We start from the raw sequence: 14,773 nt of genomic DNA on the forward strand, positions 1-14,773 counted from the left end.
AGGTTGACATTAATTTGTATACAAAAATAAGCATCATTTGCAGGTAGGTTGGATAAACCCAAGTTTAATAGGACCAGATCTTCTAGGATGGAAGTGAAAAAATCATCATAATTTTCTGTATTGGTATGGTTGAAGAGACACTGATCAAGGTAAAAGACACGTGTTTGCTGAACTCGCAGCTTGAAGATTGGATGCAGAACAGGTAATGAATGCCACTCACTGAACTATTAATGGTGGTTTTACTTCAATCACTGATTTTTTTTTTTTTTACTTTCAGGGAAGTTTGGTGTCTGGTAGTTTTTCTTGAATCTCAACTTTACAGTAACATGACTTTTTACAAAAGAAAAACCAGCATTTCTGAGTTGAAAAACTTCAAATATTTTTAATTTAAAATTTATTTGGAATTATTTCACATGGCAAAAAAGGTTTTTGAAAAAACACTTTGTTCTTCCACCTCCTAAGAGGAAAATCAGTGTCCCAGAGCTTATAATATTCTCATTTCCTCTCTGAAAGCAAGGGAAAAGTAGGCATAGGAAATAATTAACATGGATTCTGTGCCCCTTTAACTGCTGTTCTCTGCTGTAATTGGTGCTGGTTTTTTCTTTAGCTGAGCAAATTTTCAATAGCATTGATCCTTTTTGGAGTTCTCACAACAGTGTTTGTGGATCTGCAGGATTCATTTATTGTGGGTGAAATGGAATGAACTCACTGGGAAATGATTGAAGAGTACTGGAACCCAGGAAAGCCTGTGGGTATTGAACTGTCCAAGGAGATAATGAGATGGAAACACCACACATAGGTTTGCAACTTTGCAAAAGCATTTTGTCTTTCTTGTAAACCACTTATTTTTGCATGTTTGAGAGTAGCCGTGCCCTTCCACGGAGAAAATCCATTCTTTCTCAAAGGAGACACACAGCAGAAGATTGCTAAAATTTTTGTTTTGTGGCCATATCACCATCCTGATGAATGGAAATGGTTTCCACACCTGGTTTCATTCGTTTTCTCCTTTTCACGGTTTTGCTTCCCCACATTGCTGCATTCTCTGCCTCACCCAGGATTTGGAAGGATTTATTTATTGCTTTCTGCAACCTCGCCCAGTGTTCCTGGTGACAAACTTGAGGCTGATTTCAAGGCAGGAGTGGGGAGTTCAGACAGCCATAGCAGCACTGCATGTTGCCTTCCAGCAGATGCTGATGCTGAGTTATGCAATTTACAGGTGTGTGTCATGCCCACAGCTGTGTGTGGGGCACGAACCAATTAGTCCAAACAACTTGCTAGCTCTCCTTTGCAGTACTTTCTCTTTAGGCTGCTCTTCTGGGAAATTGCAGGGATATTCCTGCTGAAACTCCTTCCCAGAGCCAGCCCTGAGTGTCCTTCCCATAGCATTGCTGCTGCTGCCTCATGGCACCATCCCTGTGGATACCTCAGCACTCAGCCTGGAGAGATTCCAGCTATGGCACTTCAGCTGCTGGATTTTTAGGGCTTGGGACGGAGAAGTGCATACCTCGTTAATTTTCTGTTTTGTCTACTGGATACTTTGGGTGTTGTTTCAGAAAGATCCAAATAATTCAATGTCTGTTTATGAGGTTTTTTTTATGCTTATCTTCATTCTGACTCTCAGACTGCTGTGAACAGTGAATATTTGGAAATGAGGTGAACCACTAATTGACAGCTTTCCCCAATTAGACTTGGAAAGTTTATGTAAAAAGGAAAAAATAGCAAGTCAAATGCAGAACTATAAATAGCTCAGTCAAAGGAACAGATCCTGAGTGAAGCTTGACCTCCCAGCCTGGAGCAAAAGCTGAAAAGCTGCTTCCCTGCCTGCTGATGCTGGGATTTGTACAGGGTCTGTCACTATGTTTGAGGATCCATTTAAACAGGCATGCATTTAAGCCCTGCACTTCTTTTTTTTTTTTTTTTCTTCAAAAGACGTTCCCAGTGTCTGTGAAATGCTCCATCCTGGGAAGCAGCTGCTTCTCTGGCACCTGGAGGAATTTCTTACTGTCTGCCTGCTGGTGAGTGGTGGCAGGCAGGGAGGAAAGTCAGGAGGGGGTCAGGTCATCAGTTAAATCACTATTTCAGTGTAAAATGTCTTTTTCCTCCAAGGTTGTAAAAGCAAGGAGAGGACTGAGAGTTGGGAAAAGCAAAATGTTTTGCCCCAAGGAAGAGACTGACTTCTAAGCTGCAAACTGGTTTTTGCTGATCTGCTGCCACTGCAGTTGTTTTGCCACCAGGAGTGAAGACCCTGGTTTCAGCTGGGAATCCTGCAGGGCATCAGATGGACGGAGGTGTGGATGAAGTGAACAAAGTGGGGAAAGGACTTGTGTGCTCAGTGGCGGGAGCAAAGGCAATGGACACAAGGTGAAACACAAGAGGGTCCCTCTGAACATCAAGGAACACTTTGTCACTGTCGGGGTGGCCGAGCACTGGCACAGGTTGCCCGGAAACGTTGTGGAGTCCCATGTTTGGCTGGACCAGGTGTTCTCCAGGTGGCCACCCCTAGGCCATGCTAACTTTACCTGGTCGTGAGTAAAGTCTGAAGGAAAGGTAACTCCCAACTTTTGTTAGGATGTCTGCTTATGGGCTGAAACCCCAATTAAACATGAGGGAAGGCTTCCCAATAAAAAAATGAGGGAAGAAAATGCACAAATTTTAGTGACTTGTAAACACTGACTGCTGGCCAGATAACTTCCAAAAAAGATCAGCTGGGCTGTGGGCCCCAGGCTCTCCAGAAGGGAGTTTCACCAGGATTCAAGAGTTTTGGGGAGCCCATGAGAGCAGGTGCCCCTGCCCTCAGCCCTGCAGGCCAGAGTCCAGCCTGCTCCATAAAAAGAAGATGATCGAGTTTTTTTCACTAGTATGGTTTGTCAGCAGGAGGAATTGTTGGGATGTAGATCAGTCCCTTTGTATCTGCCTGGAAAATGGGTGGCACCTGCCCCATGAGTTGGGAGGAAGGGGCCAGGTCTGGCCCAGGGCCCTCCCCAAAGGTAAAAACTTGCCTTCTTCCACCGTCAGGACCAAGGCATGGGCTTCTCCAGAGCTAAACCTATTAACCAATATCGTGCATAGCACAGGCTATGACAGCTTCCTACTAAAAAGGGGAGAGCAGTGGAGCAGCGGGATTGCAGCCAGGCTTAGGGCTCTGCCCGGCCTCTCCTGCAGTTTCCCAGTGCTCTGGATGACCTCAACCCTCCGTCCATCTCCTTAGCCTCTCTTCCTTCCGCTGATAGGATGCTAGTTGCTGGTGAGATTTTTCCAGTTGAGCACAGGATTGTGCCTTAGTCATCTGAGAAAGCTCCCTTCCTCCCTTTAAAGTTTTTCCAGGATTAATTTGACTTTGTATCAGCAGGAAATGACAAACCATGTCACTGTTTTCTTTCCAAGTGTTTCGTACTATGTTCTACCTGGGCACACGGCATCTAAGTGGGGAAGCACAGTGAACCCATGAAGTATTACCAGTAGGAAGTGACATTTTTCCTCCTTTTGTTCAGTAAATTCCCTGTGGGCTGCAGCAAAAATATTGGAGACATTTTTAAGACAGGAAGGCTGTTCTGGTTTCAGCTTAGATACATTACTGATTTAATTTTCTCTCCAACTGAAACCAAATCTGACTAAAAATTTGCAAGTGTAGATTGGGAACTGATAAAAAATCCTGAGAATATGACCTGCATTCAAGTGCTGGCTCTAACCCTGCTTTAGGATCAGAAAAATGAACCCAGTGTTTCCCTTAAGTAAAGTATTCTTGGCGTCTGGTAACTTCCAAGAGTCTTTTATGAAAGCAGCAGCCATTTTGAAGCTTGTCCTTCACAGACTGTCCAGCACAGGTAGCAGCAGGAGCGCATCTTGGGCAGATCTGTTCTGATGGTTCATTAAATATCTGATTAAATATTTTCCACCTTCTTTAATATTCCTAAACATGCATTTGGCAGTTACAGTGAAACTGTAAATTACAGTGAAAAGTAATCTGTACCACGAGTTAAAACTGTAGAGTATTTTTCACATAAGGATTTATAGACAGTCAAGGGTATGAAGCCCTCTTTTTATTGTATATATTTCTTTTTATTTTACAAATAATTATATTCACTGATACAAATGTTCCTTCACAGAAGGTACATTTTTTTTTTTTAAAAAGGGGTAGAGTGTCATCCAAAATAAGCCATTTATTGTTCATTAATATAAAATGTATTCATATTTCTAGGGGGTGTCATATCCAAACCACTGTTCATCCAGATTTCCTGTATGATCTGCTCCCTGCGCTCAATCCTTTCGGCCAGTTCTGCTGCCTCTGCTGAGTTATAACCTGAGTAAGAAGGTCTGTAAAGTCTGTCTGTCTCATCCTGGGTGTTTGAAAGGGAGGAATCCTCCCCCTCCTCCTCCTCCTCCTGTTCACTGCTCCTGTAGGCTCTGGCACTCTCTGGCACCAGCTGATCCTTCTTCCTGTGCAGTTTCTGGATGTCACTAGGACACAACACGCAGATCACTAAGACACACAGTGTGAGGATTAACCCCACACAAACGCTGGACACAAACAGGAGAGCGACTCTTTCAGGGTGATCTGCAGGCAAGAAAGCCAGGGCTTAATCACTGTACAAACTGCCAAGGCTGGTTACAAACCCCAGCAACCATTCCCGAGTGTTCTGTAGGCACAGGGCACCCAAAGCTCCCGACGCTCACAGCCCAACCCCGCCAGCTCTGCCTCTCTGAACTGCTGGGCAAAAATCCATTCTGGTTATAACACTGTAAAATAACAACGTGACCCCAGCCCTTTATGAGCAGCTCAGTGCTGTTGTCAACCAGCTGCCAGAACTCTGCACACCTTGTCTGGTCTTTCCAGCCATCCTGCCAGAATGGGCCTTGCCCTCACAAACAGGGGGCATGAGAAGAGTGACTCTGGGATCTGCAGGGCCTCGGCAGCATCTCAAGGCCAGGCTGAGTAGGGAGCACTTTTCTTCCTTTGCACCTTAGTATTGCTAAGTCACAGAAGCTGCTTTGTCTCACAGCAGAGATGGCTGGGTTTGGGATGACTTTTTGCTTTTTTTTTATTATTCCTTGATGATCCATGTATGTATGCAACCCAATAATTCCAAAGATGGATGTCTCCAGTGCTCTCACAGGTCAGGGCCATGTTTTCAAAACTACTGAACAACCAACAGTCCCCATCCAAAATTAAAAAATATCTCTGCTGCAGTTGCTAAGAGAGTTTGAGTCCTTCAAGGCAAGGAATATTCCCTAAACATCAATTATGCTGGGATTGTCTCATCTGCAAGATTGTGATTATACTGTAATGATATCATTACCATAAGCATGGGATTACTACTTGTAGCCTTTGGAGTTGATCCTCCCTTTTCCCACAACGCCACGATCTAGTGAGCCAAACAATCTCAGCCTCATTTTCCTACCTCTAAGGTATGCGAATGTAGCCAAGTAGTTAGAGCTAACAATAGTTCCGTCTTTCTTTGGAAGTCTCGATTCCCTTGGATCAAGGTCCACACCTGTGACATGAGGAGGTAAAGCACATTCAATGAAGCTACTAAACTGATATTCACCCAGTAACTTTCCAGCTAGCAAGTCCACCCAAAACACAGGCAGGCCAGTGCTGTGCTGAAGGAGCTGCAGAACACTAGACCAAACAATGGTTGATTAGTTAAATAAAGTATAATTAACAAGTTATTGAAAATATCAAACATCTAGAAAATGGCAAATTCATTTAAAAGCATCTACTGCCAAGTGAAGCCCCTTGTGCCTATTCCCATTGGGGTTTCTGAAATAATTTTACTTCACGAAGCTTCACAGTTCTCCAATGGCTTTCCCAACCCAAACATGCCATGCACTTCTGTTACTGAGGACATGCATCAGGCTCATCCTTAACTTTGTGGCCTTCAAGAAGAGCTGGTGTTGGCATAACTTGTAAAAGATTCTTCACCCTGAAACAGCTACAATTTCACTTTTATTCTTCCCAGCATGCTGGCTCTGGGCAGGTCACTCTTCCCACAGCTTTGCCGTGACTGCAGGACTGTGTTCACATCCCACTCCCACCCTGTCCTCTGCTCTCCAATGGGAAGAGCAGCTCTTTCATCAGGGTTTCCACTACTTCATCCCAAACCCCGGGTCTGTGGTGGTACATACCATCATTCTGTTTGATGGAAGACTTGTTATCAGGGACCAGGGGGTTGACTGCTGTGAGGATAAATTTAGGAACTGCAAAGAAAAAAGATAAATTGTGTTCTGTTAGTTTTAAGAGCCCTCTCCCCAGTTATTTACAATCCCACTGCTAACCCTGAGTTTGCTAACTGGGTTTCTGACAGTGGTATTGAAGGTTGAAATCAATCCTGGAGGTCTTTGCCAATGTTAATGATTGTGTGGTTTGTGTGAAGTCAGGGCAGCTCTGGGTCTGTGACGGGATTCACACACCAGCCTGCTCCAGGAACGTCAGTGCATCTCCATACAGCCTGGCAACCTGCCCCGTTTTCAGCCCCTCAAGGGTGTGCCAACCAGTGGATGGAGACAAATTGGCCTCTAAATTTGGCATAAACTGGGCTACAGCCAGATGCTAAGTTGCATCTAGATACTGGGTTTGGATGAGAAGAATTCACTGTCATTCTAAGATAAATGTTGAAGTCTTGTGTGATGTCATTTGGGAAGCTTCTGAGATGGACAGTTGCTGAGGAAGGTGAGGAGGATGGGAATAAATGAGCTCCATCTTTCTAATGTAATTATTTTATTCCCTTGATAAGTGTTCACAGTTTTCTTCAAATAATTAATAGAACTACAACCAGGTGCATTGTTCAGGCATTGAGAGTTCACATATTCTGTAATGGATGAATGGGGCCTTCAGCCACCCAGATCTTGGCACCTGTTCCTGTACTATGTGAGGGCAGATTGATTGATTTTCAGACTGATGGGAGGCAGGGGGGGTAAAAAAGGAAGAAATTTCAAGTATGGCGCTCACCTCTATCCCACATAGAAACATTTGCCAAGAAATAGTGTTGAGAGAGTTAAATGGAATAGCGGAGACTGAGTTTTGCAGCTTAGCATAGTTTTCCCTTGGAAAACAACTAAAAATAGCACTTCTTTTTGAGCAGAACTTTTCTTTCTGTGTGGCCTCAAAGTCAGAGCTGTTTCCTTTCCTGATGAAGGAATCCTTCTGGGAGTCTTAGCTCCTGTTTGCAGTGGAAGGCCAACAGATAGAGAGGTAAATAAGTTCATTTCTATTATGTCTTGTACCTCGTGGTAGTTTGTAGCTGTTTTCCAGCAGCAGAATACTTTCCTTGGTGTATGGGGCAGACAGGGAGCAGGATTGTTTCCAGTCTGCAGTCTGCATGTGCAGGCCAAGCTGTTCTGAACAACATGCCTGTGTGGTGAACAACATCCTGGGAGGATGCACCTTCTCCAGTGCAAAGCTCCTGTCGTGTGGCCTGGGACTCCTTCACCTGTGCTGATGTTCCTCCTCCCAGGGTGAGCTCCCCAGGGCTTCGCTTCCTCTTTTCCCCTATGCCATCCAAATATTTATTGCAGGGGAATGTTTAATTCAAAATGGCATGGACAGAAAGGGCCACTGGCTGCTTGCATTGCTTGTTTTCATTATTGTGCCTTGCAGATGCAAGGACTTCGACTGGTATAGGCTACATCAGGTCTCTGAACAGAACAGCTGGTGCCAGAATAGGAATTTTTATTAAGATGATCACATCTGTATTACAACTTGTGCCAGCACTGCTCTGGTAAGTAGGAGTCCGTCACCTCCTGCAGGCTGCCAAAGGCAGCCCGCAAAGGGACTCTGGCAGCCGGGGAGTGCGATACGCCGCGGGGCTGCGGGAGCCGTTTTCCTGAGAGAGGAGTCCCTGTCCCTGAAGTGCAGGCTCAGCAGGAGCCAGGAGGTCCCACCTCGTGCAGACAGGAGATGGTGCTGAGCAGATCACTGGGGGCACTGAGACTTCCAGAAACCAGCACCTCGCAGCTCCTGTCATGTTTTTACTATCAGGATTGCACTGCAAGTGTAAGAATCCAGCCAGACACACCACCCCTAAACAGCTGCTGACCACTGGGTGGGGAATATGGGGTTTTTTCACACTCCTGACCATGACAGAAATACTCTGAAGTGTGTTACAGCCCTGAGAACAAAACTGTTCTGCTGAGTTCCTGTCAATACAAGGGGAGATCTATTTGCATTATCTTGGGAAGCATCAGATTAGCAGGCATCCTCTAGTGAGGAGAATGAATGGAAACTATAATTTTGTAATATGCCAAATTCTTGCCATGTTCCTTAGATGATCTGTAAAGTAATCGGATCTGCAAATCATTGGCTAATGCTTCAGACTGCATAGCCCAGTAAGATTTGGCAGACAAAAAACTCTTCCAAATGTGCCAGCAATACAAAAGAACACTATTTGTTACCCACGTGTTTTTGCAAAACCACATCCCTAAATAACAGAATGCATAATTCCAGTGCAAACAAACTCACAAGCAAACTCACTCTGCTTTTCTGGTACACAGACATGCAAAGAGGAATGACTTGTTGTAATTACGCTCATGCTAATTAGAGAGAATTACATTAGCTCATTCACAAAGGCAGCTGCACAGTAATATAATGTATTAGTCCAATGGCAGATTCCCAGATCTCTCCGATAATAGGAAGCTGAATTACTGCACCACCTTTCACAGCTGACAAACCAATTCCTGGGGAGACTGAAAATCTCTTGGGGCTCATTTTCCTCTGATCTTCATGTAGAGGTGATCTGGCCATCAATCTTACACTTGTTCTTAAAAGCATGTCTCAGGTAACCTGTGCCCTTTGACCACTGCTCACTAGGGATGCAGCCAAAGGACTCTGCAGTATGTACCTGTGGAGCTGCTCCTATTGAAGTATTTTAGGGAATTCTGCTTGCCTCTTATGAAATTATATTAATCTGTAGCAAGCAATATGGAAAACTGTTCCCTCTTGTTTGACGAATGAGCTGAAGTACTTTTCAGTCCTGTAAGGGATGTATAACCTCAAACCTTTACTTTTCATAAACCTTCACTTTGCTTTCCATGGGAAAGGAAACCCCTCTGTGAGGGAGAAGCTGTAGATGAGCTCACATGAATCAGGTTTCAGGACTGGGCTTGTACACAGTGCTTCAATTATGCTGGACTGTTTTACCTGCACTGATGCCAGGCAATGCCAGTTCATTTTTCCTAGCTCTGTTGCAGGTGAGCTCTGTGGAACAAACTCTTATCTTGATAGTATTTCTCAAAAATATTGAACTACATAGTTTTTTTAATAGCAAAAAAACCCTTAATGCCAGAGTCTTTGTTAGGTGCCGCTGTGCCCAGGGGGTATATCCATGTATTTTGTATGGCTGTGTCACAAACTTCCTGTGTTAAAGGATGTTAAATGGATATTTAGGAAAGCTCAGTGCCCATTTGTGGACATGCGTGTGTGTCTCTGCAAGCAGAAATGAGGCCTTGAAAATAATTGTGCATTTGCTCTTACCACATGCATAGCTGACATTTAGGTATTTTGTCACTCCGGGTAGGCACGGACTTCCAAAATCCTGGCTAGTGACAATGATTTTGCATCTCTGTTTCCCATAACACCTCTTTGATAACACTTCCAGTGCTGTGTAAGACAAACAGTCTGAAAGAAAAAATACATACAATAAATATACAACACCCTGGTGTTATCTGAAATGAGAGCTGCTGGATGCATGACTAGAGATACAAATCTGCACCTGATCTCAGGTGTAACTTCGCCTTAGCAGGACTTCAGGGTTAAATATTAAGATTTGTTAATGCAAGGAAGTCAGCTGCAATAAAAATGTGAATTTGCAGCGAGGTAACTCTCCCATGTTGCCTTACAGGTGCATACAAAGGGTGCAGAAAGAGTCTCGTCAAGCTCCATACAGGTGCCCAATGTAAGGTCTCAATATTCATTCAGGAGGCTGGAAAAAATAAGCACATCCAAATAGCTCTCCATCTATGCCATCTCAAATCAAGAGAGATTAAAGGCTGTTTCCAAGTCTGTTTCTCAGCCCTGGGTTACTGAGATGAGTCGACTGGATATCCCAGTTCAAGTCAGGTGAGATCAGTTTTTATGTGTTGCAACAGCTCAGGTTACAGGGAAGTTCAGGGTATTAAAAAGTAGCTTTTGGTTTACTATGAAGAGGTCAAAATGGGCTCAATATTTAACCAGGAAAACATGTGGCTTCCAATAATGGGTTTTGCACTGGAGCTGAAATTATGAGAGTGGGAAAGTGTGTGAGTCACACTCTGCTTTAAAAAAATAGAACGTCTCTAAATGTGATTAAGTTCTCTGTATCCACATTTGCTGAACTCCAAGCCACAAAGCAAAAAACACCCTGTAGTTTTGGTTTCTAAACAAAAAGGATGCAGAAAGGGCACGTTTGGAGCAAGTAATACTTCTCTGAATCCTTCTGCATCACCTCACACACTGCAGCTTTCTGTGTATGGGATATGTTTCACTCTAAGCTTCTGAGGCAAGGGGGCTCTAAAGGTCAGAAATATCATTCTCTGGGGATTAAAACAGCCCCTCTTCCTACAATAAAGGATGGCCTCCAGACAGCTGCCAACTGCAGAAGCTCATTTGTGCCTCTGTAGAGGAGGGACAAACACTGTTTGCAAAGATAGTCCACAGGTTCCCCAAATCTGTTTGAACAGAAGAGAAGGTTTGAGACTGAGTTCCTGACATTTAATGTTTAAAAGTGGGGCAGATGTGTGATTTTTACAGTTAACTCCCTGACACCAGTACTAAAGAAGTCATATACCTGGGCAGAGCTATCAGGAGATATGGGGCTGATCTGTCTGGAAATGGGCTCGTGGGTTGTTTTGGACATGGATTTTAGGACAGAGCTCTCTGACTTTTCAGAGACCTAAAATCCCAATACCTGTGTGTCTCAAGAGAGTGCTGGGAAGGCAGGGAAGGGCTGACCTAAAGCATTGAGTAGTTCTGATTAAGTAACTCAGCAGTTTTAGTGTCCCTCCCTGGTAATTCCAGATGAGTAAGGATATATTTGCATGGATGTTTTAGGCTTACTTTGGCAAGTACAAAACCAACTGGAGAGTATCAGGAAGAGTTGTCGAGTGATTAATATATTAATAGATTGGGAGCACAAAAGCAGACTGGCAAACTGAATTATGTTTTTTATAGAATTTCCTGCCCTGGGAGCTACTCTTGGTGCCTTATAAAACCAGGAGGATGCTGTGCTGATGGTTTTCTACATATTCAGTGATGTGGCTAGGGTATGTTTCATTTTGCCTTTGCTCATGTTTCTGTGGGACTTAATAGCTTCTAATCATCTCTGTCCATGTTGGATTTGGCTCCTCTGCCTGAGGAGCCAGTCATTATATGCCTGCAGGTTCTTGGCAGGCCAGTTTTTGGAGAACCTCCCAAAGCTTGCCTGGTGTCATAGGTGAGCAAATGCAGGACAGGACAGACATTACCTGGAAAGTGTTATAACATAAAACAACTTATTTAAAACTTCTTGCATTCTGAAAAGGTTTTGGGTTTTAGTGATTTAATAAAAAATCCTGTCTGGTTTACATGTGGCCTTGCTATCTTCCCAGTAGTTCTCCCAGCAGCTATGATGGGATTCACTTTAATAACTTATCCTCCTCCTGGTCAACTACCTTATTCCAGTGACTGAATGAGGACAGGTCAGCGCTGTGTTTTGAGTAAAGGAATCCCATGGAATGGCCCCAAAGAAACCATGAGCTGGGAGATGAACATAAATACGCAGTGATGCAGTGTGGCTTCTTTCTAACTAGGTGCTTTTTGATCTACACAGATATCCCTGGGGCTTGTTAGACTGGTACCATACATTTTCAATAACCTGCCTCTGGAAAGGCACATTCCCAGAGTGTTAAAAGGCTGGTGGCATCCAGCGGTGGCAGACAAGGCAGCAATATGTGGCTGGGAAAACACTCCCTTCTCCATGCCTTTCTCCCAAAGTTGCTACACACCAAGACTGTCGGTGCATCTTTTGTACCAAACACTGCTATGGATGGCACGGGGACACGGGTGTCAAGACGAGGTTCTTAATGCACTAATAAACTATCCAGTCTGACTGCAGCTATTTAATAGTTGGAGCAGAAAGCCTTGTTTCTGGAGGAAAGGCTCTTTCAGCTCCCTAATTAGCTTTGTTTTGGAAAGTTTTGGCATGCAAATGACATGCCATAAATCACACAGGCTTTAATGAGAAGTAATTTGTCTTCTGGTTTCTTAAAGCTGCTCTCAATTCAGACAGGAGGAGCTTTCCCTCCCTTTCTTTCCACCCTGCCACACAAAACCTGCAGGTGATGGAGCATCTTGTGCCAGGCTCCGGAGGCAGCGTCCTGTCTCACCCTCTCCAAATGCTTCCAGCTGCTTTCATCCCCAACTGCGACTCAAGCCGCTTTGTGTTGTGGGCTGTGCCCACACGCAGAAGAATAAGGAGCTTGCTTTTAAAATCAACTGAAAGCAAAGATTTCACACCTCCAAATCAGGATGGCTTGTGCTTTGTGGAGCCCAGATTATCAGCTGTGGGGACATGAACGCACAAGGGGAAACTGTGGAGTTTGGAGCAAGCTAAGGCTGCAGACTCCTAAAGAAAGTTGCTGAAATAATATGGTAATTTATGCAAGAGCAAGGCTCACAGGGTCCTGCCTATGCATCAGAAAAGGGCCACTCAAACTGCTGATTCCAGCAGAAAGACACAATGTGATCAGCAGCACTTTTGTCAAAAACCCCCCGAAACTTGGTGTCTCTCTCCTCCTTGCAGATGCGTGTGCAGAGTGGGGGGTCCACCCCACCAAACACCAAGCGCAAGAGCCGAGTGCGGCTCTCCGTTTCCTGACAGCAGGAACCAGACTCCCTGCTCCTGCATGTGTGTAGACAGGAGTTCCTTGGCTCCTTTTAGACTTGAGGGCCAAGTGTACTTTTCCAAACCTTTCACAAATGTGAGCAATTAAAAAAATAGACCCAAGAAACCCCTGAACTGCTGGTAAAGAAAACATTGCTAGTTGAAGGGATGTGTGTCTCAGCGTGCTCCAAGCAACTTCCACCAGCATAATCTGATCTTCCCTGTTCATCTCAGAGGAAAGTTATTTGGACTCTAGAAATGGTGGCTGGTCTCTTCCTCCCTTCAAACAATCACTCCTCATCCTGCTGCTGCACTGAAAACCTTTTCTTTTACGGGAGTTTTGTCTTCACAACATTCATTGGGGCAAAGGGGTGCAATGGCTCCTACTGGCACCTCTTGGGGCCCGAAGCATATATTTAGCTTCTCAGTTAGCTCAGGCTGACACAGACAAGGACCTTTTCATATCTGATGTCTGCATATAGACAGAGCTGACTTAAGGGGTTTTGTGGTGGAAGCAAAATTGAACTATTTTATCCTTACTTTTGCATCCACAAAATTAATTTGATTCCTGTCTCCCATGCCCAAAGTTCCAAGGCAGTGTGGAAACATCTCAAGATCTGCCTAAAGCTGCTTGTACTTTCACTGCTGTTACTTCTGCTCTCAAGAGACTTTTTCCTTGGGGACACATCAGGCTCACAGCAGGCAAAGAGTACATCTTTTAGTAAGAGACAGAAACCAAAAGCTTATCAATCAATCGGTGAATAAGAGGCCCTTTGAATTGGCTACAATATCCAAACAAAAATAATCACATCATCATAGAATCCTGTTACATTAAAAAAAAATCATGAGACCTAGTTGGACTGGAAGGAACCTGCAGGATCTACAGGATTCTGAAAATCCCTCTTGCTTGACCTTCTCACCCCTTCTTCTTATCTGAATTCCACTGGGAAGAAAGAGGAGACTAGGACAAATTCCAACCCCAGGGTATGTCTTGGCACAGTGCAAACTGTGATGAGAGTTTGTGAATTCTCCACCTCCCCTCTCAACCCTCCAAAAGTGGGACTGGGTAAAAGAGCGAGCTGTACTGGAAAGAACCCCACCTTCCAGCAATGACAACCATGACAGGGGTGAAATTCAGGGCTCTGCTGGCCACTGGTGCTTGAGGGAACATACATCTGACCAGCCAATGTGCATCCAGAGGAATTTCTGGGAAGGATATTGCAGTGTTTTAGCTTGCAAGTTGAACCTAGAGATGACCTGCTACCAAGCCTTCTTTCAAGTATTTTCATGTATTAACAAGAGTAAGTTATTATTTGAGAGGTGTTTGTTGAATTTTCCTGGTGCTCTCTATGGTAACCTGTTCTGGCACAATTCTTTAACTTTTTCTGACCAATAAATTTTCTGTTTCCTCATGCACATGTTAGTACAAATACAACAGAGATAATGGGTCAGAAAAGGCAGCAATTCTCACAGGAACAGACAGCTACGGTTTCCTGCTTTGGTGCTGGGCACAATGGATTCCTCTAGGCAGAACCATCTGCTACAGAACCACACCCAGAATTTTCTTGTGAAGTTGTTGACAGTCTTAGTAAAACAGGAAAGTTGGTTGTTGGAAAGTCTGTACAGGCTTAACAGTGCCAGGCATTTGGACAGCTGCAGAAGCTGGGTTTTACCATCAAACTGGCTCAGAAAACCAGTTGTCTGAGTAGGTACTCATGGTCAGTGTGGAGGGTGAGGCTCAGGATCCTACAAGTGCTCAAGGCCACACAGATACCTCCCACAACAGAGATGGATTTATACAGTTTATTTCCTATATGGAGAAGAGCCTTTATGCCAAAGAAATTGTATGTTTTCCTGGGATCCCTTTGAAGTAAACTCTGAAAATCTGTCAGCTGATTTGACAGGTGGTTCACAGAAAAGCGGTGCTTGAGAACCCATCT

The 14,773-nt window shown here is 44.3% G+C and overlaps 1 protein-coding gene and 1 long non-coding RNA gene across 6 annotated transcripts in view; one reads left to right on the plus strand and one right to left on the minus strand.

Moving 5' to 3' along the window:
* Positions 1-1,904: 1,904 nt before the first annotated feature.
* Positions 1,905-14,773, plus strand: part of LOC121337551 — a 35,948-nt gene continuing 23,079 nt past the window's right edge. The window contains exons 1-3 of the long non-coding RNA XR_005952913.1: positions 1,905-2,015; positions 2,107-2,547; positions 4,199-4,312. This is a non-coding gene — a long non-coding RNA (uncharacterized LOC121337551). The remainder of the gene's footprint in view (positions 2,016-2,106; positions 2,548-4,198; positions 4,313-14,773) is intronic.
* EVA1C (eva-1 homolog C) overlaps positions 4,029-14,773 on the minus strand; it is a 41,201-nt gene continuing 30,456 nt past the window's right edge. For 4 of the 5 annotated variants that reach the window (XM_041407689.1, XM_041407690.1, XM_041407687.1 and 1 more), the window contains 4 exons: positions 9,470-9,613; positions 6,127-6,198; positions 5,400-5,492; positions 4,029-4,555 (listed from right to left, as the gene is read on the minus strand). In XM_041407689.1, coding sequence (XP_041263623.1) covers positions 4,161-4,555; positions 5,400-5,492; positions 6,127-6,198; positions 9,470-9,613 — 704 coding nt within the window. In that variant the 3' untranslated portion in view covers positions 4,029-4,160. The remainder of the gene's footprint in view (positions 4,556-5,399; positions 5,493-6,126; positions 6,199-9,469; positions 9,614-14,773) is intronic. The other variant, XM_041407688.1, reaches the window with a different exon arrangement.

The sequence above is a fragment of the Onychostruthus taczanowskii genome, unplaced genomic scaffold, assembly GCF_017590055.1.
Source record: "Onychostruthus taczanowskii isolate IOZ18803 unplaced genomic scaffold, ASM1759005v1 scaffold278, whole genome shotgun sequence".
NCBI lineage: Eukaryota > Metazoa > Chordata > Aves > Passeriformes > Passeridae > Onychostruthus > Onychostruthus taczanowskii.